The 25759-nt window shown below is 39.1% G+C and overlaps 2 protein-coding genes across 8 annotated transcripts; one reads left to right on the top strand and one right to left on the bottom strand.

The window, feature by feature from the left end:
• Positions 1-3043: 3043 nt before the first annotated feature.
• On the bottom strand, positions 3044-9369 carry SRSF7 (serine and arginine rich splicing factor 7). 4 transcript variants are annotated; one of them, XM_041756593.1, is made up of 8 exons: positions 9195-9369; positions 7987-8167; positions 7533-7709; positions 6583-6657; positions 6392-6502; positions 4577-4630; positions 3999-4034; positions 3044-3342 (listed from the first exon to the last, which is right to left on the bottom strand). In XM_041756593.1, the coding sequence occupies exons 1-8, from the start codon at positions 9220-9222 to the stop codon at positions 3288-3290; spliced, it is 717 nt and encodes a 238-aa protein (XP_041612527.1). In that variant the 5' UTR covers positions 9223-9369; the 3' UTR covers positions 3044-3287. The 4 variants fall into 4 exon arrangements, with proteins under 4 accessions (XP_041612527.1, XP_041612528.1, XP_041612529.1 ...); XM_041756594.1 differs by having other exon boundaries at positions 6401-6502; XM_041756595.1 differs by lacking the exon at positions 3999-4034.
• Positions 9370-9421: 52 nt separating this feature from the next.
• Positions 9422-24305, top strand: LOC121491557 (tetratricopeptide repeat protein 39B-like). 4 transcript variants are annotated; one of them, XM_041756589.1, is made up of 3 exons: positions 9422-9519; positions 9630-9763; positions 21559-24305. In XM_041756589.1, the coding sequence occupies exon 3, from the start codon at positions 21731-21733 to the stop codon at positions 23504-23506; it is 1776 nt and encodes a 591-aa protein (XP_041612523.1). In that variant the 5' UTR covers positions 9422-9519; positions 9630-9763; positions 21559-21730; the 3' UTR covers positions 23507-24305. The 4 variants fall into 4 exon arrangements, with proteins under 4 accessions (XP_041612523.1, XP_041612525.1, XP_041612524.1 ...); XM_041756591.1 differs by having other exon boundaries at positions 9442-9519; positions 9695-9763; XM_041756590.1 differs by having other exon boundaries at positions 9442-9519; positions 9641-9763.
• The last annotated feature ends 1454 nt before the right edge of the window (positions 24306-25759 follow it).

The raw sequence follows: 25759 nt of genomic DNA, 5'->3' as shown, positions 1-25759 counted from the left end.
TTCACTGTTGTACATATACGTTATTACCCACCTGACGTTTGTTCATTTGTCTCTCCAGAACTCAAGCTCCATGAAGATAAAGACTTTGTTCACCTGTTTTCCAAGGGTAGCAGTACCTGGCACATTGAAGGGGGCACAAGTTAACTATATAAATTACACAACACCCAGGAACTAAATGGTATGCAATGTAAAAGAATGAGCAAATGACATTTTACGTGAAAGAACTCTAAAATGTTAAGTGAGAAAAACAGGGTATATCTATTTTGTGTTAAAAGGAAAATGGAGAAAATACGTTTACTTGCTCAGGCTATATAATTGTTTGTTTACCTTTGGGGAGATAACTGGGCAGCTGAGTCAGAGTTAGGAAACCTTTTCATTGTATACACCTCGAATATAAATTACCAAGTCAAAAAATAAAATGAAAAATAAGTTGAGTCAGTGGGAAAAAGGAAAAAGAACCAGATTTGAAAATTGGTCTTAAGGATCTAACAATTAATTTGCTACTGCATTCCGCATGCTTGTTATCCTTCTATCCAGCATCTTTTCCTCATTAAGTCGAAAGAAAATAGCCTAGTTATTAACAATGGTGTAATCTACAATGGGCAGAATGTTATATTTTCTGATTTTCCCCTATAGTTTTAAGGGAGCAGTAAGAAGCTTTATCAATTAGAAAAGCAAGGGCTTTCAAACAATAGGTAGGATTCAAATGTCTCCTCCCTAATAAGAGAATAGTACAGAATTAACTATCTCTGAACCCATCTCCTCTCTCTGAGATGGGAGTTAACAGTATTACTTTGTTGTGGGGACAAAATATTCCTTTGATATTTTTTACGAGAATGGTAACAAGAAACCTAGAAGGTGTGGAAAAATAACCTATCAGCCTTTAAAACTGTCTAGTGGTGCTTCCCTGCCACCTTCCCTTCACTTTAGTTCTGGATAGAACAGCTTTAATACTACCATACCATAAACCTAGGCATTTCACCCCATTTCTTTGGCTTGTCAAGTTTTCACCACCCTCCAGACACTCGAAGACTAGCCAGGACCCTAGTAAATCTGTTACTTTGAACTTTACTTATCTTTCTAGCTATGTAATTATATATACATCTTGTAGATTGTATGGCTCTCCCTTCTAAATGTCTCCAAACAACGGTTGCTCAGTTAAGAGCCAGATCTAGTGAATTCTTTGTTTTTACTCTTCACTCTGATTACTCTTTGCCAAGCTGTTTCCGAGCTTTCCATTTATCTTGGAAATCACCATGCCCCTTTAGACTTCAAGATAAGCTACACAAAGATGAGAAACAATCCTACACCATTCATTTAACCAAGTCTCAAGTGATGGCATTTCCACACTCCCAATTTTCTTCCTCCTCAGGAAAGAACATGGCAAGGTGGTAGGACCCCTTTTACAGGATACTTAGCCTAGCTCTAAATCCAAAGGAAGACTACCATTGTGAAGTTAAGGGTATGCATTACCTACCTCCCAACACCTTTCTATAGGTGAGAGGATCAAAATATTGTGTCCAAAGTACTGTCTGATGTGTTCAATTAGCTACTAATACCAGGTTTAAAATTTAGAATGAGCCTAGACTAGCACTGACCAAGTCAGTCACATAAATTTAGCATTCCTAACATCTAAAACTGCAAACAGAAAGTACACTGCATCAAAGTGTATCAAATATTTTAAGATGTATGCTAATCATAGTAGTTCCTGTCAAGCATGTGATAAGTACTGGCCTAGATACCCAACATTCTTTCTCATTAAGGGCAGCACTTTCTGTGCTTGTTTCTTAAACCCATTTTTGACCCTACCCCTCCCTCCATATCCTTTCCATACTTCTGCACTAATCTCTAGGATGCTGCTAGTTAATCCATTCCAAAGCTACAGGATTAGATTCCTACTCTAGGCTCAGAACTCCCACTTCCAAAAATTGAGTATCAGGATTGTTTGTTCTCTGCAGATTTATTAAGTGAACTTATCTTTATATTAATACAGAACAATTAAAGCTGACCAAGTCAACAAATAAGCCTGCCGATTATACACAAAGCTTTACACCATTATAATTCAGCCAGTTGTCAAAATTCTGAAAACAAAGCATCCAATCTTCCAATGCACTAGTGATCAGACCAAATAAATTTGATGCAGACCAGTATTCCCCTTTTTTGTACCAATGCTAATGAATACCTGGCTAAAAAAAAAAAAAACTTGACCAGAAAACTCAAAATTAACTATTACCTGCCCTACTAAAGATATTTAAAGTCTCAACAAAGAATCTATTGGCTATATTTCTAAGATCTACCAGATGCTACCAAAACAACTACATGAGGTGTTGCTAAATGTAGGTGAGATTTACATAACTCCTTTAGTCTCATTAACATTTCTAATTAACATCTTTTTCTTTTGACATCTTTAATTACTTTTGCACCAGCCTGGCAAAATAAGATGTTGGTAGTTAGGAACTGAAAAACCTAAGTTGGAAATTAACAGATCTCTGCTCTGAATAAGGCAATTCATTTTAAAAGACAGATTATCTGGACTGGAAAATTTTGCAAAGCTGGTTTACATGAAGCTGTTTTGTCCTAAATTCAGACAATTCCTTAAACATGCAAAAGTTGTGGTATAAAATGAATGTTGGAAACCAAAAAAAACCCAGAGTATTTATTAAAACCAGGAGTTCTAATTTGACACCGTCCCATCTAAATAGCCTGAAAGCCTTTGGAATCAGTGGTCCCTCTAGGTTGACAGACTGAGATTAGAGCTTGATACCTAATAACACCAACTCCAAGAGATTAATGTAGGAACTTGTCAGATATGCTATTAAGGAACTTGAGTTCTAAAAAAAAAAAAAAAAAAAAGGAACTTGAGTTATCTCACCCAAAGCTCTAATAAAAAGGAATTTTCTAAGTGTATGTATTCTATAGCTAACGATGTTTAAGACTCAAGTAACACCATTAAACTTTGAATGTAGGTCTGTATGAATATGGTTAATATCAAGGTTTACCCCTGAAGCTTAACAGAATATTGATATTGAACACAAATCAAAAATCTAGTTAGAAACATTTTATTTAAATGTGCCAAATAAAAACCCACATTTTCAGACCATAGGATGTTAATACATTCAACAAAAATTTATATTATCTTACTGCTGTGAATTTACAGAGTAATAATCCAGATCCATTTTGATTAGATGGTTGAAATACCCTTCCTAGGTTACACTTTACAGACATCACAAATCCCTTATAATAATGTAAACAAAATAACTTTTCCCTAAAAGGTGAACTTGAGAACTTCAGTCCACTCTCTCAGGACTTGCACTTCTTCGCGGACTTCCTGATGGGGAACGACTAAAAAGAAAAACATTAAGTTCGGAACTGATTAGTATTTACTGAAATTTATTCTATGTACATGTCAAGGGAAAACTCAATTTCAATGAACTCAAAGGTGGCCAAAGGTACTATACACATCAGAGAACAAAAAAATTTTAAGATTTACATATAAATCCTTTCTTCCTGCTTAAGATTAGGTTTAATAGCCTTGCAAAAATTCCAAGTTAAAGAGAACAACTATTTGAATTCTGGGAATTTTTTATTATTAAGTAGCAACTAAGCAAGATAATGCTTTAGCTGTAAGATTTCAACCTAAACATTTTTTTTTTCCTTCATGTGGGTACCTCATTTACCTATCGTTCCATGTGGAGGAAAAAACACATTTCTTAACATGAAATTATACAGTTAAAGGTTCACAGGGCAAAACATCTTAATAACCATCTTAACAATTTAATGACTAAATATTCACCAAAAATACAAGCTAATGTTGAAATGGGAAAAGCAATCACCTAAGAAACTTAGTATCTAGTAATACACACACACACACACACACACATATATATAGCACCAATTCTCCAAAGAGCTCAAAGCCTGTAAAGTAAGCAGTAAGCAAAACATATTCTGCAGAGGCCACACTTGACAGTTAACACTTGGCAACAAATTATGTAGCTTACCTTCTTTTTGGAGATGGAGATCTGGACTTTGATCGGCTGTCAAAACATGAGAAATTCTATTAAGAAAAAGTACTAACCAATCTCTTTCTTATAATCACAATATCATGAAATGAACCCCCAAGTTGCCCTGAGCTTAAAATTAAAAGGTCAGGCTGCAGTTAAACTGAAAAAGAGCCTACCAGTTTGCAAACAAAAGCCAATCTTCCAACACTGTTCTTCATAAAATGATTGAATTGCTTCACTGTATCACTATTTTTACACTCTGCTTTATGCACAATTATCTCAGAATGCTTCTCTAGGGCTCATCAGTTCTAAGAAGGCCTCTTCATATACCCCAAAGTCAAACTTCTGTCTCACCATAGCTTGACATTTCCTTGTCCAAAAGTCAACCGTAACAGGCCATGTATAAGTCAAGTTCTAAAGTTTGATATACTAGAGTAAGGTACAGGTAACTGAGTTCCCACTAACCCCTAGACTTAAATTTAACACTTGAAATTTCAACAATTCAAAAACACTTTGAACTCTTTGGATATTGGTGCCATATAACTAGAAAAGCATTAATCAGATTTTTACCCTACCTGCTTCTTGGTCGTGAAAGAGATCTGGATCTTGATCTTGACCTCGACCGAGATCTTAACAAAAAGAAAAACAATTATACCAATTAGTTTATGGGAATAAGCTCCTTAAACATCTACTGAGCACTTGTTAAACTAAGAACAGAGAAACTAAAGTTAAGCAAGACACAGGGCACCTGGCCAATTCAGTGGATAGAGTGTATGACTCTTGATCTCAGGACGACTTTGAGTCAGAGACCATGCCAGGTATAAAGATTAAAGAAATTTAAAATCAAGTATTAAAAAAAAAACCCCACAATCTAAGCTCTGGTACCAAAATAAGCAACCACACACTTCAATTATTTAGTTCTATCATACTCCACCACTGGGCTGATTGTCACAGTTCCTGCACAGAGGTACAAAATTCTTAAACAGCGTATAATATCCAAGAGAAAGAAATGGTTTTAAAATTGGTGTGGTTTGGTTTAATTTTATCTTGAATCAAACCAGTATTACACAGATCCCTAAACGGAGATTTCAATTATTCTGGTAATAAGCTCAGTATAAAATCACAACTCTGGAAGCACATGAGTGGTTCAGCAGTTGAGCATCTACTTCTGGCTCAGAGTCCTGGGATCAAGTCCGCATCAGGCTCCACAGGGAGGCCTGCTTCTCCTTTTGCCTACGTCTCTGCCTCTGATGAATAAGTCTTAAAAAAGAAACTACAAAAAAATGAATTACAACTTGGTCTTAAGACTTTAATCTTAGATCAATAAACTTTCATGGTTCAGGACTATTGATTTGTCACACAAACCAAGTCAAGTTCTAAAATACACACATTGGGGTCCGACAACCAAAGGCATTTATCTAGGCAGAGTCCAGAGCTTTCAAGTGGACCACAAATTTAGAATACCTGCATTTAGAGATTTTGTGCTATTATTCAACAGTAGTAACTCCCAGTGGCATTCCCTACTAATGACTCAACTGTAGTATTGTCAACTCCTTATTTTACAATCTTATCCATTTCTACCACCTTTAAAAGACTTCTACGAAGGAACAACAACAACAAAAAAGCTAGGATTCTTAGTTATTTTTAACTCCTTACATTTCAGTGTCTCTGGTTAAAAAGCAGGCCACACCCCCCAAATCTACACAATTACTACTCTGAACAACTTTCCAGTCTCATTCATCATTCCAAAAAGGAGAAATTTAGGTGTCATCTTGCTTCTGAATCTCCTCCTGGTTCTAATGGTTCTCTTCTTACCAGAGATCAAGCAACTATCCCCTCTTAGAGGTAGCATCATTTACCTATACAGACATAATCTGTCTGACTTTCGAAAAGCTTTAGGCAACATGTCTACCCAGAGTGTTCACTGGAATGACTTGGGGATTTGTGCTTTGGACCTTCCTCTACCATGGCCTCTCAAACAACCCTTAAAAAAAAAAATCTTTGAAAAAAAAAATCTTTGATCAGGTTTTTCTTTAACTGTATAATTACAGTAATATCCATTTACAAGTCATGTATAAATTCAACTTTTTTTTAAGATTTGAGAGGCACCCATGGGGGTGGGGGGGTAGGGCAGAGGGAGAAGCAGACTTCACTGAGCAGAGAGCACAACCAAGGACTCAAACCCAGAACCTGGGGATCATGACCTGAGCCAAAGGCAGACACTCGACTGAACCACCCAGACACCCTAAAATTCAACTTTTAGATCTCCAAATATTTTCTGAAGCAATCCATTTCAATTATATCTTTAAGACACTCCTTAATGGTCTTAAAGTGCAGTCATTAAGACGTGACAATCCAAATACAAGTAAGGGAAAGAAAGTGTTACATACTGGAAATACCTCGATCCTTTTATAGAACCAGACCTAGATCGTCTGAGCGAAGCTGATCTTGATCTACGAAGAGAGACAGATCTTGATCGTCGTGGAGATGCTGATCTTGACCTGATAAACAAATCAAAGTTTAAGTCTTAAGTCCAACTAAAGATTAACACTTGTTAAAATTTAAATTAAATATTTCTCACCTCCTTCCCCTGCTCCTGCTGCGTGAGCGGGAGTATCGCCTACCCCTGGATCTTGAATGTGATCTAGATCGTGACCTATTTTTTAAGTCAGAGAAAAACAAAATGTTAGATGGTAACTCGTTTTTAGAGTTTGTGTGCCTCTGCTGAAATCAAATCTCAAAACTATTTAAATTTAGTGTCTCATTTGGTAATAAACTCTGGGCCTATTAGTTGTTTTTTTTTTTTTTTTTTTTTACTACCTAAAAAAAGATTTGTTAAAAGCTGAATTACATCTTAGAATTACATAATATAAAACACTGTAATGTGTATTTAAAATAAACCTTGCAAGTTTGCAGGTCGACCCTCTTTGGCCCATGGTCTAGTAGATCTAGACGATCTAGAAGTATCTATAGCCGATCGCTGCATCTAGATGTTTTCTTCAATCTAACGACGATCAAACTGACAGCCAAATGAGCCAGGTGAGGCTTGATTGACGCAAGAAGATTTTTCTAGTTGGGAATGTGGTCAATCTGGTGTTCCTCTTTCTAAACCGGAGGGGGCCCCAATTGTAAGCCAAATTTACTGTTACGGCGATCACCGTCTCAAATTTTCTGCCCTTTAAAGAATAAGGTGAAGCTAGGTGTAGATGACTCGAGGGGATCTGGCCTCTTATGCTGATCACCTCAAGGTCTAGGAGGATCTTAATTGTCGGATTTGCAAGGCGCCTCAGCATGATATCATAAGGCTCGTGACATTCTGAATCAAGGCGACTGACTCAAACGAAGAAACCTGAAAGGTTTTGACCAGGTTGATTATTAACATATTAACATTTGTTTAATTAAACAAAAATTGTAAAATACACCTGTACAATTAACATTCAAGTTTATAGAAAAATACTAGTTTCTGCCTTGCTAATAAAAAAATTACTCGATTAACTAGTATACCAACCATTCCTTTATTAAAATAAATACCTGCTTCGCCGCCGCCGGCTATAACGATGACAATCATAAGCATAATGTCCCTTTTCGCCACATTCATAGCATCTATCATTGGGATCAAAGGGACGTCGGGCAGGTGGTCTATCAAAACGAGATCTCCGAGGCATGCCTGTTGATAATTCAACTCTCACTCGGGAACCACAAATCACCCTACAAAAAAAGGCAACAAAATTCTAATGCTAAAAAAATAAACAATTCTAGATTTAGAGCTTTCCAACCATTCTTTTCCCTCACAAACTTCAGCTATCTTTATAAACCTTTCCAACTCCACCTTTGTGCCTCCTTCTTATCTTTATCTTAAGTATATAGTCATGATTAGCTACTTAGTCTCCTCTACACTACAGAATCTACACTTGTCACCTAGCTCACTACTCAATCCACAGGAATGTTCTAATAAACGTCAATTTCATAACCAACTCTTACTTACTTCCCATCCAGGCCTCGCACTGCATCTTCTGCATCTCTAGGATCTTCAAATTCCACAAAGGCAAATCCTGGAGGATTTCTCGCAATCCACACAGTTCTTAAAGGACCATAATAACTGAAAGCCCTTTCTAACTCTCCTTTGCCGGCACCGGTTCCCAGATTACCAACATACACCTTGGTTTCTGTTTAAAAACGCAAATAGAAGAATGAATGTTATGCAAAATTTTGCCTACGTCTGAGTGAATTTCGTGCCCCAAACAGACCATCCGTTAAGATTGTGCCAAGCACGTTCAATGCTTTATCAAGGATTTAATTTAGTCTTAAAGCCAGCGAAGCCCATACATTTCTGAAAAGCCAGGCGTGTGACAAAGTTCTTAACATTCTAATAGGGAAACGACCTCCAAAACAGAAGCAGACACGTGGTAGGATATTCCGAGGCGTGGGGCGGGCTCCGCCCCGGCCCCGCCCCCGAGTCCCGGCAGCCCCCGGCGCGCGGGGAGCGCGCGGGCCGGCAGCGTCGGCGGCGGCGGCGGGCGGGCCCCGGCAGGGGCCGAACCGGGAGAGCGGGGCTGCGCCGGCTCTCGTCCTCCGCGGCAACCGCCCGAGGCGCAGGCTCGCCCAAGACTCCAGCTCCCCGCCCCAGAGCCATAAACCGCGCTCGAAAGAGCTAAAAGAGAAAAGAAACCAGCCGCCAGACGAAAAGATTAGGTCTCCATTCCCACTCAATTCGACCGACTGCCTGACGAGAATGCGCAGCTCGAAGCTGCCCCACTTCTGTTCAGTCTCAAATCCATCCTTGCTTTTAAGGCTGCGACCCGATCTGTCTGCTAAAGTGGCGGGAAAGCGCCAAGGAAATGCGCCACCATGGTCGTCAATGTGCGCAAAATGGCAGCCGGGAGCGGGGGGGTGGGGGGCAGGCGGGCGGCTTCAAGGAGGGCAACGGGGAAACCGTGATCGTGGGCCTGCCGTGGGCTGTGGTTGAGACGAAAACGCCCGAGAAGGAATACGGAACCCACCCCAGCCTTGCACCCGCCACCCCCCGGCTGCCTCCGATACCCCGCCCCCGCGGCCTCCGGCTTCGTATGGTGTACGCCGAGGCCGCCATTACGCACGCGGAATAACCGTCTCCCAACCGCCGCGCCAACCCCACGGCCTCGCAGTACTCACTGCATCCACAGCAACGCCCCTCACTGGGCCCTGGCCTCTTACCTCCTCCGTACCGCCCGTAACGCGACATGATGCTGGCCCGCGAGCTCGGCGCTTTCAGCTCGCAGTGCCCAGGGAGCGAGGAATACAAAAGCTGCGAAACCCAGTGAGTGGCCAACGGTCCCGGCGGCACTACGAGGAAGAGTCTGGGTTCGCGCTTATATACGCGGCGGCGGCTTCTCTCTGCGCATGCGTCATTTCGACGTTCTGCGCGGCACAAAGGAGCTGGGCGGAAACAGCGGAGGGGCGGCGCGGAGGGAACTGAAGAGGCTAAGACGCTGGGAACGGGCGGAGGGATACGTTTCCATGGGAACGCCAGACCTCGCCGGTAAACCCGTGGACTTCCCCGCCGCGTCCCGCCCCCTCCCCTCCCCCTTTTGCTTCCTTCTCCCTCCCCCTTTTATTCCCCCCCAGTCTAGGAACCCGCAGCTCTGGTAGTCTCACTACAGGTACACTACACCGGCCTTACGAAAGGCTGTAAAATTTAACCGCTGATGTTGCAGCTGTCGCCGCCTTTCTGCTGGGGGACCTGGCTTAGACTGCTGCTCAGTCGTCTCCGGGGCTCATCAGAGGTAATCGGGAGTTTGGCCAGGGTGAGAGCTGCGCAAACCCCTCCATTCTGAGTAGTGGTCACTGCGCCCTGGGCCTCAAAAGGAGTGCGGTGCCCAGGGACTGCACCTGCACCGACCCTCCGGCCGCTTCAGAACCAGTTTTCACCCACACCGTATGAGTTCTTGGACTCTGGGGCACAGAGGAATAGAGTTGTATTTCGTTTTACGGTTATATTGAAATTGTGCAAAGCCCCTAAATCCTTAAAGCATTCTAGCTAGTGGCAGTTATGAAATTATTTGCATTTGAAGCCCAGATTTATTTGTGCTTTCTTTCTAGTGCTTTCTGCTCTGAATTGTAGTAACACATCTCATCCACTAATACTCCTATCCTGAGGACTGGGACTTTAAGTCGTCTTCGAGTAACAGCCTTGCTGCTCAGCCAAACTCTATAGAAAATAAATGTAAACCCTTTCTTTAGATAGAATTGCTTAACATAAGTTCTGATTGTATTTTTATTAGGTATAGTTGACATACAATGTTATATTCATTTCACATGTACAGCATAGTGTTTCAACAATTCTTTGCATTACTGGATGTTCGCCCTAAGTGTAGTCACCACCTGTCACGCATACAACATTTTTACAGTATTATTGACTATATTTCCAATGCTATACTTTTCAGATTTGATTTTATACAATGTATTTTCCAAATGCCAAGTCTACAAATACAGATTTAACTCCTTTTTCACCAGCTACAAAAAAAAAAGACATTACACCATAAATAATAAATACTTGGAATATTTGAGTTGGAATTGTTTCACATAAAAGATGTAATCATTAGCTATTTGTATCTCTATGTTTTTCATCTGTAACTTCACGTGATGTATTTGGATGTGTGATACAGACTATGGAAGACAGGAGATTTAGTTGGTGAATAAAATATGGATCCTCTCTTGACAATGCTACAAATTTATATATGTATTTTTTTTCAGATTTATCAAATTATAGAAAGAATACATCCATTGCAAGAAAATTCTAGCAAGAAAATAGAAGTTCTATAGAATGTTATATTTATTCTCCTTTAGTTTTATTGATTGTGTTTTCTACTTAACTGGGTTCTTCTCACAGGATTAAATGATAAAGATCTTTTTATATACTCCCTCGAAGACTGGGTATCAATTCTGTAAAGGCTCACTAATTTGACTTTGTTCTATTAAGAAATTATGGGGGCGCCTGGGTGGCTCTGTCTGTTAAGCATCCAACTCTTGATAGACGCCCCACCTCAGGCTCCAAGCTGGGTGAGAAGCCTGCTTAAGACTCTCTCCCTCCACCCCATCCCCGCCTCTCAAAAAAAAAAAAAAAAAGAATTTATGAAAAGTGTTGTTGCACAAAGCACAGGTAACTTATTGGAAGATAGTACTTATTATACTATTAGGCCTCAATACATTTTTTTTTGTCTCTGAATACAAAGTTTATTGTACTAAGGAGAATTCTGAAGGATGTCATACTATAAAAAATATGAAAAGAAGCAATTTTCCAACTTACACAACTGCTTTCAAGAACATTAAAGGAAAAGTGATAAACCCTGCCTGGCTTGCCTTCCTCTCTAGGAAATAGGTGCTTTGATAAGCTAACTACATGTTATTTATCTGTATTAGAAAAGGGCCAATTCTAGGCTGAGCTTTGCTATCCTAGGTACCATGAAAAAACAATAGTTCTGAATGGTATTTCCATACACTAGTCTACTGAACACTCTAAGAACACATAACCAATTCTTTTCACTAAATGTCAATCCAAATCAGGGAGATAGTATTGTACAGAATACTTTTATTTCCACTGATTCTTTTGAAATCAGTTTCAGCCACATAAATTTCTGCCTATAGGATTATGTGTTAAATTAAGATCATTTTCCCAGATTCAATTGGAATATAAAAGGTACTTTATTCAACGAATATTCTAAGATTTCCTAATATGAAATTTTAAGTAATTCTTAAGATATCACTTTTTTTTTTTTTTTTTTTTTTTTTTTTAGAATTTATTCATTTGAGAGAGAGAGAGAAAGAGAGAAAGAGATCAGGGGGAAGGGTAGAGGGAGAGGGAGAAGCTGACTCCTGACCTAGCAGGAAACCTGATGCCAGGCTTGATCCCAGGACTCCAGGATCATGACCTGAGCCAAAGGCAGACACTTAACCAACTGAGCCACCCAGGAGGCCCTGTATTACTGTTGTTAAATAATATTGATTATATTATTAATTTATGAGAGGGTGGGTTAATTCTTAATCCTTTTACATCAGCTTTCGAAATTTATCTGCATTTCCTAAATTGAGTTTTTCCAGAGAGGCATTAAAGGAAAAGTTCACCCTTTCTCTTATTTTCTATTCCATTTTAGTTTCACTATTTTTTTTTAAGATTTTATTTATTTATTCATGAGAGACACAGAGAGAGAGAGAGAGAGAGAGGCAGAGACACAGGCAGAGGGATAAGCAGGCTCCATGCAGGGATCCCGATGTGGGACTCAACCCTGGGACCCCAGGATCATGCCCTGAGCCAAAGGCAGATGCTCAGCCACTGAGCCACTCAGGCATCACAAGAGTACCTTTCTTTAAAAAGCAAATAGAAACCTATTCCCAAGCCAATGATAAATGGATACATATACTGTGACTCAGATAAGTTTAGACTTCATAAGAAAGAAATGGTTTGAAACACATAGAGAAACAAGGAATTTTATTAAATCATTAGTCTAACCACCTCATTTTTCAAATGAGACTAAGACCTAGAATTGTAACATGGTGAGTGCAGTGGTACCCAAATCTTGCTATGAAGACTGTCAGAACTTTGATAAAAACATCTCCAATTCCAGGGATGCTGGGGTGGCTCAGTGGTTGAGTGCCGGGATCAAGTCACACATCAGGCTCCCTGCGTGGAGCCTGCTTCTCCCTCTGCCTATGTCTCTGTCTCTCTGTATGTGTTTCTTATGAATAAATAAATAAAACCTTGAAAAAAAATCTCCAGTTCCAGAAAAATAGTTACTACTGCCAACCACTCTTTCTTGGGAAGAACCATCTTTTATTCTGTGAATATGTCACATTTATTTATTTATTCATTTATCTTTTTTTTATCTTATTTTTTTAATGTTCCTCTGCCTCCCCCCCTTTTTTAGGTGGTTCTGTTTTTAAATTTAAATTCAATTTGCCAACATATAGTGCTGCCCCTTTTAATGAAAGGATGCTAACAGTAATTTTTTTTAAATCTCATGTTTTCTTTTAAGTTTGTTTGTTTTTAATAATCTCTACACCCAACGTGGAACTCAAACCCACCACCCTGAGATCAAAAGTCAGCATGCTTCTCTGACTGAGCCAACTAGGCACTCCTCTTCATGTTTTCTTGATAGAAAAAGTTTGTACCCTCCATCCTCCAGTATTTTTCAGATCTACCTAGTTCCCAAAATCCAAGACTGTGGAATCTCTAGTTAAGAACCAAGTCTGATAGGGTGCCTAGCTAGCTCAGTCAGTAGAACCTCTGACTCTGGATCTCAGGATCTTGACTTCAAGCCCCACTTTGGGCATACAGATTACTTAAAAAAAAAAAAAAAAAAAAAGACTTCACCCAGTAAAACGTAGGAAAACAAACCCCACAGAAACAGACAAGAAAAAAGGCCCCCCAACGAAAAAATTGTCTGTCCTTACTAAAAATGCAAATTAAAACAACATGCTATTTTTGTCAGGAGTGCAGTTAAATTGGCAATTATATACACTAAATATTTGAGGGTCAATTTAGCAATAGGTTGTTTCCTTTTTTTTTTTTTTAAGATTTTATTTATTTATTCATGAGAGAAACATAGAGAAAGAGTCAGAGACACAGGCAGAGGGAGAAGCAGGCTCCATGCAGGGAGCCTGATGTGGGACTTAATCCTGGGATCCCAGGTTCACACCCTGAGCCGAAGGTGGCGCTTAAACTGCTGAGCCCCAGCTGCCCTAGGTTGTTTCGTGAATTAAACACTTTTATATCCTATGCACTGCCCCCTGCACACACACACAAACTTCAGAATATATAAAATTTAATTATTCAAAAATATCCTTTAACTTTTCACTAATTCAAATATAACATTTATAATTAGTATGTAATTTTTTAATTTTATTTTTAAATTTTAACTAGGCTCCATGCCCAATATGGGGCTTTAACTCATGACCCTGATCAAGACTCACAGGGTCACATGACTGAGCCAGCCAGGCACCCCAATTAGTATATAATTTTGAGATAGTACTGGGTATGGGCACCTTTGTGACTGTTCTTTTTTTGGAAAAACAGTCCCAGCAATTTTCACCTCATTGGTAGGGAGTATGATTCCCCACAGTCCATAATCACTGTCTCAATCTGTGGTTACAGCCATATTCCAACATGAATATGGTGAACTGGAAAAAGTATTGAGTTCAGAAGTAAGGCAACATATGTTCCCATCTTTATTACTAAATAATTATTTAAATATGTTACAAACTTTCTGGGCCTCATTTTTCTCATATCAAAAGAGGTTTCTAGCCTCCAATTATCTTACTAATGTTAGTATTTGCTGAGTATTTACTATGTGCCAGACACTATACTAAGTGTTTTACATATGTTAACTCTTTTTTCACTTTAAAATCAAAGCAAACTGCTCTTTTTTTTTTTTTTAAGATTTTATTTATTTATTCATGAGAGACACAGAGAGAGAGAGAGAGGCAGAGACATGGCAGAGGGAGAAGCAGGGAGCCCAACGCGGGCGTGCGACTCAACCCTGGGACTCCAGGATCACGCTCTGGGGTGAAGACAGGCGCTAAACCTCTGAGCCACGCAGGGATTCCCCCTGTTTGTTAGTTTGTTTTTAAGATTTTTAAATTTTTATTTATTCATGAGAGACACACAGAAAGAGGCAGAGACATAGGTAGAGGGAGAAGCAGGCTCCCTACAGGGAGCCCAGTGTGGGACTCGATCCCAGATCCTGGGATCACGCCCTGAGCCAAAGGCAGATGCTCAACCACGGAGCCATCTAGGTGTCCCCAAGCTGCTCATTTTTTAACAGACCTCTGTCCCTTTCCTTATGCTATTCTTATCCTTATAATATTAATATTCCTTGACTGTTCCTGTGAACAATCCTACCTATGAAAGTCCTACTCATAGTTAAAAGCTTAGCTTAAATATATCACTTCCTAGAATAAGAGAAGTTAAATGATTTGCCCAAGGCCTTCCACCTACCTCTTTGATGAATATAGTCTGAGTTCATGAAAAGAGCAATGACCTGGGACTTAGAAGACTTGAAATTGAATACTGTCTCTGCAATTTACTGCTTGGTTTTAGACAAATCACTTAAATGTTTTAGACATTGATTGTTTCATGTGTATTCATTCATGTAATATACATTCAAGTATACTTTGAAAAATGATTCAAAGCTAATAATACAATTCAAAATTTTGAGTTATTTTGGACAGCAATGTTGTATGTTCTTCTGTACTTAGCTAAATTATTCCACTGGATTATACGGATAAGGTTATTAAGTATCCAGGGGTGCCTAGGTGGCTCAGTTAGTTAAGCATCTGCCTTTGGCTCAGGTCATGATCTCGGGGTCTTGGGATTGGGCTCCATGTTGGGCTCTCTGCTCAGCAGGGAGTCAGCTTCTCCCTCTCCCTCTGTGATCTCTCTCTCTCTCTCAAATAAATAAAATCTTTTTTATTTTTATTTTTTTTAAAGATTTTATTTATTTATCCATGAGAGACACAGAGAGAGAGAGAGAGAGGCAGAGACACAGGCAGAGGTAGAAGCAGGCTCCATGCAGGGAGCCCAACATGGGACTCGATCCCGAGTCTCCAGGATCAGGCCCTGGGCCGAAGGCGGTGCTAAACCTCAGAGCCACCGGGGCTGCCCAATAAAATCTTTTTAAAAAGATTATTAATTATCCGTGTAATATTAAATTCAGAATGCAAAAACTTTCTTAAGTTATAAAAATAATTTACTTTTGCTATAGAAAGTGGAAAATATAGAAAGCAGAATGAAAAAAACAACAATAATCCTACATGGCTTAACTTTCCCAATAAAATATGTCATGTTCACTGCTATAGATAAATAATTGCCAAATAATCCTACATGGCTTAACTTTCCCAATAAAATATGTCATGTTCACTGCTATAGATAAATAATTGCCAAATGACGTCTTTTAAAAGAAAGAGGTTTGGGGAGCCTGCCTGGCTCAGGCAGAAAAACATGTGCCTCCTGATCTTTGGGTTGTGAATTTGAGCCCCACATTGGATGTAGAGATTAAATAAATTTTTAAAAATTAAGAAATAAGATTAAATAAATAAGTTAGCTCATGTTATACTGTTGACTATGACTGCCAGCTCTGCAGTCCAACCACCTGGGTTTGAATCCTGTTCTCTGTACATACATCAACTCTGATTTTGGGCAAGTCACTTAACTTCACTTAGACTCAGTTTCCCCATACATAAAAGAGAAATGACAATAATACCCACTTCATCCAGTTGTGAGAATTACATGAAATAAGCATGCAAAACTATTATAGGCTTTTCCCTGCCCTGAATATAAGTAACATATTGATTGTGGAAATTATAAATAGTACAAATACCAGGCTGTGAATTTTGTGAGGGCAAAATTAGGGTCCAACTCTATTTCATTAACTAGGTTATGCCTATTTCATAGCATAGTCCTTATATAGTAGGTGCTCAATATTTACTGAATGTTGTTAAATAAAGAATATACGGGGATCCCTGGGTGGCTCAGTGGTTTGGTGCCTGCCTTCGGCCCAGGGCGCAATCCTGGAGTCCTGGGATCGAGTTCTGCATTGGGCTCCCTGCATGGAGCCTGCTTCTCCCTCCTGTGTCTCTGCCTCTCTCTCTCTATCATGAATAAATAAATAAAATCTTAAAAAAAAAGAATATAAATGTTATCCATAATCCCACCACTCAGATATAATCATTATAATCTGAAATTTATAGTTCCAATTTTTACCTATGCATATATCACTTCTTTGGAAAAAAATCATATCATATAGTTTTGTAAAAACCTTCTCTTTTTACTTAGTATATGTGATGGTTAATTTTACGAGTCAACATGACTGGTCCACAGGACCAGACATTTGGCCAAATATTATTCTGGATGTGTTTGTGAGGGTGTTTGAATGAGATTAACATTTGAATCAGTAGTAAGCAGTACTGAGTAAAGCAGATTGACTCCCCTATTGTGGATGGACCTCATCCAATTAATTGAAGACCTGAATAGAACAGAACAAAAGACTGAGCAAGATAGAATTCCTCCTGTGTGACTGTCTGAGCCAGAACATCAGTCTTTTCCTGCCTTAGGACTCTACTTGAAAAATTGGCTCTTCCTGGATTTTGAGCCTGCTGGCTTTCAGATTAGAATTTATACCATGGGGTCTCCTGGGTCTGCAGTTTGCCAATTACAGATCTTGAGACTCCTCAGCCTCCAGATCTGCATGAGCCAATTCCTTATTTTATGTATTATTTTGTATATATCTGGCATTGGTTATGCTTCTCTGGAGAACCCCAACTAATACAGTACATTATACCATAAACAATTTCTTAAGTCATTAAATAGTCTATAACATTATAATGTTTGCGATAGTATTCCATCAGTATCCACTGTTGTAAGAAATTTAGATTTTCATTTTTGTATTATAAATAATGCTGAAGTGTATATACCTTCTGTAGATATTTTTATACATCCCTGATTATAACCTTAGGATAATTCCATAAGTAAAATTACTTGGTCAAAGAGTATTAAAAAAAAAAATTAAATGTTGGGGCACATGGGTGGCCTAGTCAGTTAAGCAACTGATTTTTGCCTTCAGCTCAGGTCATGATTTCAGGGTCATGGGATTAAGCCCCACAACAAACACAACAAGCCCCACGTTGAGCCCCATCTCGAACCCCATATTGAGCCCCCATCCCGCTCCATGCTCAGAGAAGAGTCTGCTTGGTATTCTCACCCTCTCCCTTTGTCCCTCCCCCCCACAATAAATAGATCATTTAAAAAAATGTAAAAGCTTTTAAAATATGTTGCCAAATAGCTCTCCAAAATGGTTGCACCCACCAACAAGTCCACAAAGGTATTTGGTTTTCTGCACCTTCATTAACACTGGATGAATTTTTTTAATCTGCCAAATTTCATTTTTAAGATGGAGATATTTTTAAATTTTTCATTTTATTATTTATAATGAGATTCAACATTATGCTTATTGGTAATTAATTTATTTACGTCCTTTGTTGATTTTTCTGTTGGAGTGTTTTTCCTAGCTTAGTGATCTCTAGGAACTCTTACTATATTAAGGACACCAATTCTTTGTAGTATTCATTGTTACATTTTTTAGTATCATAGTTTTATTTATTTATTTTTTTAATTTATTTATGATAGTCACAGAGAGAGAGAGAGATAGGCAGAGACACAGGCAGAGGGAGAAGCAGGCTCCATGCACTGGGAGCCCGACGTGGGATTCGATCCCGGGTCTCCAGGATCGCGCCCTGGGCCAAAGGCAGGCGCCAAACCGCTGCGCCACCCAGGGATCCCTAGTATCATAGTTTTAAAAGTAAAAGGATTACTTCATCTTGAATTTATCCTAGTATATGTAAATTGAAAACTGTCATAGCCATTTAATAAATGCTAATTTAGTTTGATGACTAAGTGCCAGTCATTATACTTGATGAAGATATATATAAAAGACGCAAAAAGGGATCCCTGGGTGGCGCAGCGGTTTGGCGCCTGCCTTTGGCCCAGGGCGCGATCCTGGAGACCCGGGATCGAATCCCACGTCAGGCTCCCGGTGCATGGAGCCTGCTTCTCCCTCTGCCTGTGTCTCTGCCTCTCTCTCTTTCTCTCTGTATGACTATCATAAAAAAAAAAAAAAAGACGCAAAAAAAAAAAGACCAATGTTTAAAAATATATATATATATTTTATACCAGCAAGTGCTGGTATAGAGGTAAGCACAAGGCATCATGGGAATACATAGGATGTTCACTTATCTTAGTCTGAAAGAAGAGATCAAGAGATTCTCACATCTTCTATATCTCTCCTCAAATGTCACCTTATTAGGGAGGCCTTCTCTGACTACCCTACATAAAATACCAAGTACCTTACACCCCATCACTCTCTAAATTTCTTATTCTGTCTTAATCTGTTTTAGTCTTCCTCATAGCATATATCAACTGCTGACATGTTGTTTATTCATTTGTGTTTTCCTCCACATCACAACATCCTTCTCCCTGCCAAGAATGCCCCTTCCCTAAGAAAACCAATTCCATGGTAGCCAGGTCTTTATTTTGTTCATTGCTGTATCCCTAGCACCAAGAATAGTGCTCAGTATATTGAAGGGGCTCAATTCAATCTGTATTAAACGAATAACAGAAAGGAAGGCTCTTCTCTGTTAGTGTAAGAGGTTTTTCTCATCTCATCCAAGGATTTCCTCCCCACATTTGTGCTCTGTATCCCTCTCTGCTTCCTCTCTATCTTACTCAAGCCCCTACTCGACTGATCTTCCTGGCTCAGTATTAGTGCTCCCTAATCCATTCTTACTAGACTGATATTTTTTAAATTTTAATTGTTTAAAACATTTTATTTTGTTGAGAGGGAGGGAGGGAACATGAGGGGCAGAGGGAGAAGCAGACTCCCCGTTGAGGAGGGAGCCTGATGTGAGTCTTGATCCCAGAACTCTGGGATCGTGACCTGAGCCAAAGGCAGATGTTTAACTGACTGAGCCACCCATGTGCCCCTGATCCTTAAAAAACAAAACAAAACAAAAACAAAGAGATTACATTTTTAAGTAATCTCTACACCCAATGTGGAGCTTGAATTTACAACCCCGAGATCAAGAGTCACATGCTCTACCAATGGAGCAAGTCAGGCACCCTGCTAGAGTGATCTTTTAAAAGTAGACAAGTGGACAGAGGTAAAGAGGACATCTCAGACAGAACATTTTAAGCAAAAGAATGATAAAATGACTCCACTTCTATTGCCAAAAGCTATGAAACTCCTCAGACAACAGTCTGCATCCCAAACGTCATTTAAAACAATTTGGCAAAAAAAAAAAAAAAATTAAATAAAACAATTTGGCAAGCACCTGCTATATGCCAGGATATGAGGGGATTTGTATAAAATAATATATTGAGTATTTACGCTATATGCCAGGTACTGTTGGACTGCTTTCCATATATTATAGTATATGGACTGCTTTCCATATATTAATCTACCTAATTCTCCCAACCACTCTTTGGTAGAAGTATTATTATTCCCTATTTGCAGATGAGAAACAGAAGCACAGTAAAGGCAAGCAAGTGGAGAATGAGGATTCAAACCTAAGCAGTCTAACTTAACAGTTTGTGCATTTTACCATATCATACCATTTTACCGTATTATAACCTCATTAAAGAAGAATGTCCAGGGTGATTTGGAGGACAACAGAGAGGTACTGCATTCAACAAAGTAGATCTGACAGGATTTGGTCACTGATGGATATGGGAGGAGAAAAAAAAGAGAGAGATCTAGTGTGGATGATAGTACTAATCATCTAAAGAGAGAATACAAGAGTTAGAGGAGGAGGATATAGTCTTAAGGGTCTATAAATAACATGCCTTTTCCTGTCTGAGTTCAGAACCAATGGAATATAGATGCAAGAGTCAGGCCGAAGGACCCCAAAGTTGATTTTTGATTGAGTTGACAGTTACTGTGGTTTCAGATGTGATGAGCTGCCAGGACGCCTGGGTGGCTCAGTAGCTGAGCATCTGCCCTTCGGTTTAGGGTGTGATCTCAGAGTCCCATATCGGGCTTGCACAGGGAGCCTGCTTCTCCCTCTGCATGTGTCTTTGTGTCTCTCATGAATATATAAATAAAATCTTAAAAAAAAAAAAAAAGACGTGATGTGCTGCCAACTGGGCTCACCGATGCTTCACCCCCTAATTAAACCTTTGCCCATCTGGTCCCAGGCACAGGTAGAGAGCAGAAAACAAACTCTTTCTGGTTGTTGGTTTCAGGCCAATTCCAAAAGGAGGAATTCAGAAGGCATAGAGCAACACTCTTCCAGGTCTTTTTATCAGCTCCCAGCCAGAAGTCAGCCCAGAGTATTCCTCTAGCAGAAAAGTCCCCTTATGGGAACATTAAGAGCAAGGGATTGGGGGGGATAGGAGAAATAGGGAGAAGCTGGTAAAAGAATACAAACTTTCAGTTATAAGATGAATGAGATCTAAGTATCTAATATATGACATGGTGGCTATAGTTGATAACATTGTATTGTATAATTGAAATTTGCAGAAAGTAGAAAAATGTTCTTATCACCCCTAGACCATCATGTTATATACTTTAAATATCTTACAGTTTTGGGCAGCCCTGGTGGCGCAGCGGTTTAGCGCCGCTGGTAGCCCAGGGTGTGATCCTGGAGACCCTGGGTTGAGTCCCACGTCAGGCTCTCTGTATGATGCCTGCTTCTCCCTCTGCCTGTGTCTCTGCCTCTCTCTCTGTCTCTATGAATAAATAAATTAAAAAAAAAATCTTACAGTTTTGTCAATTTTTTCTCAGTGAAACTGAGTGGGAGGGCAGAGAATAGAGAGTGTATCAATTATACAAAAAGAAAAAAAAATTCTTAAAGGGAATAAGCCTTCCCCCATCAACATTTCTGAAAATGTGTATTATTGCTGAAAGAACTCTTTGTTTATAAAGGATTTACTTCACATGTTTTCTATATATTACAAATGATTTGAATTTCTCAGAAATACCTCTTCTGAGTAAATAAAATTCTTTCTCTCCCCTCCCCATCTTGTCTGCCATAGATGAGAATATCCTAATGCTGCACCCACACTGTTAGTTTGTCTGCCTCCGTTGTAACAGCGACACCTCAGGCTGTAGAAGAAGTGAGCTCAGTTGGGAGAGCAGGAGCTACCCTCATTGCGGCCACATCACTCCCTGTCAGATACTGCCCATCTCTAAAGTAAGGAAGCAAATATGTCACTTACTCTAAGTAAAAGAGAAAATGATAAGGAGAATGACTTTACATCATTTACTCTAAGTAAGGCAGAAAGTGATGAGGACAAATTTGAAGATGCCTATGAAACTATCCCTGTGGCAACAACAATGAATCTAATGTCTTCCTTAGAAGAATGCACAACTGGATTGTATTTATTTCTAAATAATAGATTCTCAGAGGCCATAGATCTTATTCATCCATGGTCAAAAAACAGTATATACCATGCTCTAATTTATAATATCCTTATGGTTGTTAAGGCCATCTTGACTTTTGATCCACTGGATATACAGATTGGAATGACTACCACAAAGGAAGCTTTGAAAACCTGCAATGGTTTCCGAAGAAAATCTAGGATGACAAGTTTTTCTCATCTAGTGAGTAAACAGGGAATAAAGGCTATCAAAGAAGAGGAATTGCATGCAGAAGTCTGCTATGCTGAGTGCTTGATTCTGAAATCCACTGTAACATTTATACAAGACGACAGTATGTTTGCTTTCTTTAAAAGTGCAATCAACATCGGGTTAAGTTATCAAATATACAAAGACTGTCAACAAGTATTAACACAGATACCTAGCAACCAGAGCAAAACCTACAGACATCTGGTTGGAGGAGTAAAATTTGGACTTGGAGCATTCAATCTGATATTATCACTTGTGCCACCAAAGACCCTTAAACTACTCAATATTGTTGGATATTCTGGTGATAGAGACGTGGGCTTGACTTTGCTTTATGAGAGTGCATCTGAATCCCATATAAACAATATCTTAAGTGTTCTGACTCTACTCTTTTATTACAGTTATATCTATGTAGCTTTTGGTGTTGAAAAGGGTCACAGTTCTGCTATAGAGGACCTCTTCCTAATCTACCTCCAGAAATTTCCAAACTGTGTCATACTTAAATTTTTTCATGCACGTTTTAGTATGCTGAAAGGAAATTTTGAAAATGCACAGTTAGTATTAGAGCAATGCATTTTTATTCAAAATGAATGGAAGCAGGTTCATCACCTCTGTTATTGGGAACTCATGTGGTGCCATGTTTTTCTGCGGAATTGGAAGCAGGCTTACCACTATGCTGACCTACTGTCTCATAACAGCAGGTGGTCCAAGGCAATATATGTATACAGTAAAGCTATGCTACTCGCCTTGCTTCCTTCTGAGTCTGTCAAATCAGAGAGTGAGGACCTAAACTCTCTCTTCTTAAAAGTGGATAGCCTGAGAATCAAAATTTTAGGAACTTCTGTGCCAATAGAAAAGTTTGTTGCTGAGAAGGGCCAGCGCTATGGCACTACTACAGGCTGGTTTACTGCACAGCCCATCCTGGAATTCATTTACGCCTGGAGTGGTTTCCGAGTCATGAGTAAAAAACTAGACCTTATTTCAAGCTGGCTATCAATAATTAATAGAGGAGAAGACCTTTTACGAGAAAATCCAAATAAAGAGTATGGCACAGATGACATAAGTTTGTTAAATTTACTGAAAGGTCTATGCCTGAAACATTTAGGCAGATATTCGACAGCTGAGCATTACTTTAATCGTGTCATTCAAAAGGAGAAGTTGTTAAAATATGACCACTATTTGGTGCCATACACTTATTACGAACTAGGAATTCTTCACTACCTAAAAGGAGATTATGAGAGTGCAACAAAAAACCTAGACAACATAAAAAACTACAAAGACTATTCCATGGAAGCCCGATTACAGTTTAGGACTCACGTAGCTCTTGAACAAATAGCTAAAGAAAAGCGATGGTTTTGACACAAAGTGTGATTTTGTTTATTATGAGTGAAGTATCTGCAATCAGCAAGGTAATTAGCAGTTAAAAAATTATTTCTTTGTTGAAGAAATCCAAGAAGAGGCAGCTGCTAAGAATCTGATCAGTAACAAGAAAGGAATTGGCCATTACTTTTCCCTCTTTCCCTCTCCTTACCTATAAAATGGAATGTCTTAGACTGGCAAATGGAGTGATGCACATTTTCTTGAAAAAGAAAAGGCAAATAATGTACAGTTGACCCTTGAACAACACAGAGATTATGGGTGCTGACCCATGTGCAGTCAAAAATCTGTGTATAACTTTTGACTCCCCAAAAACTTAACCACTAGTAGCCTACTGTTGACTAGAAGCATTATCAATAACAAAAACTGTCAATTAACATATATTTTGTGTGTTGCATGTATTACACACTGTTTTTATAATAAAGTAAGCTAGAGAAAAATTATTAAGAAAATCATAAAATACGTTTATAGTACACAGTACCATATCAAAAAAAGTCCATGTATAAGTGAACCCACATAATTCAAACCCATGTTGTTCAAGGGCCAACTGTACATTATAAAATCTACTCTCTCTTCTATGTTATGAATTTTTCTATTATGTTAGATAACATTTTCAAAAACTCAAAAAATATTTTTTAACATCTCACTTGATTATATATATACACTTGCAAATAAAATAGGAAAAGTAGCTACACCAGGAATCCCAGTGCCCTATAAATGTTTTTACCGTTAAAAGAAAAAAAAACCCTTAAGGTCTTACTGACATTTCAAAACAATGATGTACCAAACAGCATGGACTCTGAATAGTTTTCTCTTTTATAGTAAATTCTATTGGCTTTTTATACCAGAGAAGATATTTTTCCCCACGTTTACTTTACCTTTCACCAGTAGTCTATTTTACCTTTTTCACTAGGAAGCTCAAATAGGGGTCTATAATTTGTCACAGGGTAGAAAAGAAAAGGCCCCCCTTACATACACACACAAGCAAACCCTTTGTAGAGAAGTGGAAGAAGCCAGGGAGGATATTCACTAGGCAGGAAAAGAGAAAAGACTAGGCCCATGGAGGCTTGAATTACTGCTGGCCTTCCCTTAGCGACCCTCCCTAGGGTGTTAAGAAGTGACAACATAATTAAACCCTTGCATCTATCCAGTTGCCATTGTTAGCGAGCTAATCTGAGAGTAAACGGCAGCTGTACGAATGGGATATTGCTTTACCTGCCTTGGGGGTAAAATCAGTACCTAGACCATTTAATTTCCAGACCATTAAATCTGGCTGGGTGTATCCTCCCTTGGAAAGTCACCCTTGGAAACAGACCTTGCTGGGAAAGTCTGGTTTGCTAAAACAGGTGAGTGAAACACGTTATGTTAATGTTTTGGGCATCCAAGCAATTGACTGGATCACAATGAGGAGCTAGGATTTCAGATTTAAAATGCTTTACTTTGAAAAGCACATTTCTCCTTAACTAAAAATAGACTGTCAGGTGAAGACCTGTGCTTAAGTTTTCTCCATTATTTAATCAGTAGGGTAAAGTGGTTAAGAGGGCAGGCTCTGGGCTGGTGGCCTGGATTGGTACCCCTGCTCCCACATTAGCTAGCCATATGCTCTTGGGCCTCTGCGCCTCAGTGTCCCCTGGCTATAAAGCAGGGATAATAGATCCTAGTTGTTCATGTTTTTTTCTGGGTTAATTAAGATTGAGTTAATACACATGTATTATTACTACTACTCTTCTTACTAATAGTAAGAAGAAGAAGAATACATTGTTACCCAGTGCAGAAGATTTAAATTATTTCCTCAGAAAAAGCAAAGGTGCCCTTGTTACTGCTTTGCCAATCTGAAGCTTGACCTGTTACTTTGCTTTTTCTATTTTAGTTGATCTTGGTCACTTATGAAATAAGTAACTGCCTAAATTGGGCAGCCCAGGTGACTCAGTGGTTTAGTGCCGCCTTCGGCCCAGGGCGTGATCCTGGGGTCCCAGGATCGAGTCCCATGTCAGGCTCCCTGCATGGAGCCTGCTTCTCCCTCTGTCTGTGCCTCCCTCCCTCTCTCTCTCTCTGTTTCTCATGAATAAATAAATAATAAAATCTTTAAAAAAAACACCATTAAAAAAAAAAAAGAAACTGCCTAAATTATGGTTTTGTGTTATGTCCCAGCTTCTTCCAATGAAGAGTAAATTTATTAATTGGTTAAATAAACACATGTCGAATGCCTATCATTTGCAGCACTGAACAGGGTAT

This window comes from Vulpes lagopus, chromosome 5, assembly GCF_018345385.1.
Source record: "Vulpes lagopus strain Blue_001 chromosome 5, ASM1834538v1, whole genome shotgun sequence".
Classification (NCBI taxonomy): Eukaryota; Metazoa; Chordata; class Mammalia; order Carnivora; family Canidae; genus Vulpes; species Vulpes lagopus.
This window is presented reverse-complemented; position numbering and strand designations above follow the sequence as displayed.